General features: G+C 40.2%; 1 protein-coding gene across 1 annotated transcript; it reads right to left on the bottom strand.

Moving 5' to 3' along the window:
- Nucleotides 1-725: 725 nt before the first annotated feature.
- On the bottom strand, nt 726-1,661 carry LOC142831945 (olfactory receptor 1468-like). Its single transcript, XM_075942367.1, has one exon. The coding sequence runs from the start codon at nt 1,659-1,661 to the stop codon at nt 726-728; it is 936 nt and encodes a 311-aa protein (XP_075798482.1).
- Between the last annotated feature and the right edge of the window lie 1,430 nt (nt 1,662-3,091).

Raw genomic sequence — 3,091 nt, 5'->3', positions numbered from 1 at the left:
TTATAGGAGTCAGAGGGAATGGAGGACTCCAGAAAAACAAGGCCCACCATGTCACCTAAGTAGGGCTCACATAGGCTCACAGAGACTGAAACTTCAAGCATGGGGGGCTGCTTTGGTATGTACCAGGTCCTCTGCATATAGGTTAGACTGTTAGCTGGATGTTTTGTGAGCTTTCTAAGAGTAGGGGTGGGTTTTTGTGATTCATTTGCCTTATTTTTGTACTTCTTTATTCTTCCTGTGTTGCCTGGCCCAGCCTCCATGTGAGGGCTTTTTGCCTTGTCTTATTCTATCTTTTTTGGTCATGTTTGACTGTCATCTTGTGGAGGCCTGCACTTTTCTAGAGAGGAAACAGAGAAGTGATAGGTATAAGGGAGAAGGGCCATGATGGGGAACTAGGAGGAGTGGAGCAAAGTGAAACTGTGGTTGGGATGTATTGTGTGAGAGAAGAATCTATTTTCAATATAAAAAGAATGTAAGGAATGAAAATCTGATAAAACAATGGCTCTTATCTAATGATTTCCTGGGATCACACATGCACGGCCGAGAATGTGTCACTGAGTCATTGATGTCCCCTTCCTTAAGTGAACAATGTTACAAAGTTTCTGTTTGAAATTGAAAATATTATGTAGTTTGTTCTTGCATGTGGGTCCCATTGCATGGAAATATTTTGTGATATTAATATCAATATATTTCATAGATAAATTTAAGTAAAATTTCTGGTAATGCTACCATAAGGAGATTTTCTTCTTACAAAGGACTGTTATCAGGGCTTCTTTCATATCTCTGTTCCTCAGGCTGTAGATGAAGGGGTTCAACATGGGAGTCACCACTGTGTACATCATGGCCATGGAAGTTTCCTTCACAGTAGAGTTGTTAGCTGATGGACATAAGTAGAGACCAATAATTGTCCCATAGAACAGTGACACCACAGACAGGTGGGAGCCACAAGTGGAGAAGACCTTGTGGATAACCCGAGTAGATGAAACTCTCAGGATGGAGGAGACAATTTGTAAATAGGAAACAACAATGAGTAAGAATGGGGTAACAATAACGAGCCCTCCCAAGATAAATATCATTAGTTCATTAATATAACTGTCAGAGCAGGCCAACTTGAACAGAACAGATATGTCACAGAAAAACTGGGGGATCACATTGTCCTCACAGAATGACAATCTAGTCAGGAGTAGGGTATGAAACATGGAATGCAACAAAGTAAGGACCCAGGACAACGCTACTAGACTTACACAGAGCTTGGTGTTCATTATACTGGTGTACCGAAGGGGGAAGCAGATGGCCACATAGCGGTCGTAGGCCATGACCACAAGAAGGAAGCTCTCCATGTCTCCAAACACCATTAAAAAGTATATTTGTGTCAGACAACCTGCATAAGGAATGGATGGGTCCTGGCTCTGCATGTTCTGCAGCAATTTGGGCATTGTGACAGAGGAAAAGCAGAGGTCAGAGAAGGACAAGTTGCTGAGAAACAAGTACATGGGTGTGTGGAGATGGGAGTCCAGTAGAATGAGGATGATGATGATGAGGTTCCCCAGGACAGTGGTGAGGTACATGGCCAGGAACAGGGCATAGAACAGGTGTTGGTGCTCTGGGGAAATGCGCAGGCCCAGGAGGAGGAAGTGGGAGATGACAGTTTGGTTGTTCATTATTGTTCTTCATACCCAGTATCCTAATGAAAAAAATAACAGGATTTCTTATAATTCAAAGAAAAAAATGAACATATATTTAGGATGTATATTCTACCATAATGGATATGACAGTAATCATAGTAAGTATAATCTTAAACTCCAAATGTCTGTAATCATAACCATCAATGATTTTTCTCGACTTTCATATGCAGGTTTCTATTTCCATCCTTTCCTAGACAGCTTTATGCTATTTTTATTGGTATACACAGTAGACTAATGTGTCTCTCTCCAACTGCCTGCTCAATTCTAGTTTGTTCATTTGTAACCTGTTCTATGTTATTTTGTATAATTGATGTTCTTGGAGAATTTGAATAAATTTTAACATCATAATATTACATAAATTTCAATAAAACCCTTCAAAAATAAAAAAATGCTTTAGATTGCCATTTCAAACTAAGACACCCATGTCTCTGTAGCATACAGATTTCTACTCCACTCTTCACTGATCATCTCCCTCCATTGCATGAATGACAGGCATCGGAAGCTCAAAAACCCCAAGAGAAATTCGTGTCTTCACTCTGTTGTCTCCCAAAACATTCTTTTGTTGTTGTTGTTTTTTTTTTGTTTTTCGAGACAGGGTTTCTCTGTGGCTTTGGAGCCTGTCCTGGAACTAGCTCTGTAGACCAGGCTGGTCTCGAACTCACAGAGATCCACCTGCCTCTGCCACCAGAGTGCTGGGATTAAAGGCGTGCGCCACCGTCTCCCGGCCTCCCAAAACATTCTTCAATCTCCTTCCTCCTAGTTTCCCCATAGTAAAGCCAAGGAGGAAATTAAGGTTTGAGTCAGAACTCTATGAATTTTGATCCATTCAATTTTTTTTTTGCTTACCTTGAACTGCTGTCGTACATTATACAGTCTCCTCGTCATTCTCCTCCTATTTCACCCATTTCTTTCTGTGAGATTGTATCCATATGTGAGGATCAGATTTTGTCTTTACTGGAATACAGAAGAAAATTCAGTTCATGTCTATGTTCTCATGTTTGTCTCTTTCAACCTGCTTCTTTTACACTGGGCATTCTAAAAGAGGAAGCCCATCATCTCTTTTCTGGTTTATTTTTCACATTACCACTGTTGCTCTGAGGATAAGGAAAAGCTCCTATTAAGGACACAATGCTGTTTCATTACCTCACATGTGCCAATGGTATATCCTTACTTAGTATTACAGTGACACTTGCTTTTTTCTCTTAATCAAGGTTGGGTTAAAATTTTTCACTGCCCTCATTTCAGATTTCTCCTCTACTTGCCTATCATTCCTCCCCTCTGCTTCTCCTTTATCTGCTTCTTCTTCACTCATATGTAAGGGATATTACTTCTCACATTTACAGCTAAATTTATTCTATCTTTTCATAAATGAGACCTTCAGCCATGTTCTACAGTATCCCAAACAT

The sequence above is a fragment of the Microtus pennsylvanicus genome, chromosome 11, assembly GCF_037038515.1.
Source record: "Microtus pennsylvanicus isolate mMicPen1 chromosome 11, mMicPen1.hap1, whole genome shotgun sequence".
Lineage (NCBI taxonomy): Eukaryota > Metazoa > Chordata > Mammalia > Rodentia > Cricetidae > Microtus > Microtus pennsylvanicus.
The sequence above is the reverse complement of the archived record's forward strand: the minus strand, read 5'-3'. Positions and strand labels throughout refer to the sequence as shown.

Bases quoted from the DNA above. Each gene is read 5' to 3' on its own strand.
- LOC142831945 (XM_075942367.1), bottom strand. From the start codon at position 1,661: ATGAACAACCAAACTGTCATCTCCCACTTCCTCCTCCTGGGCCTGCGC.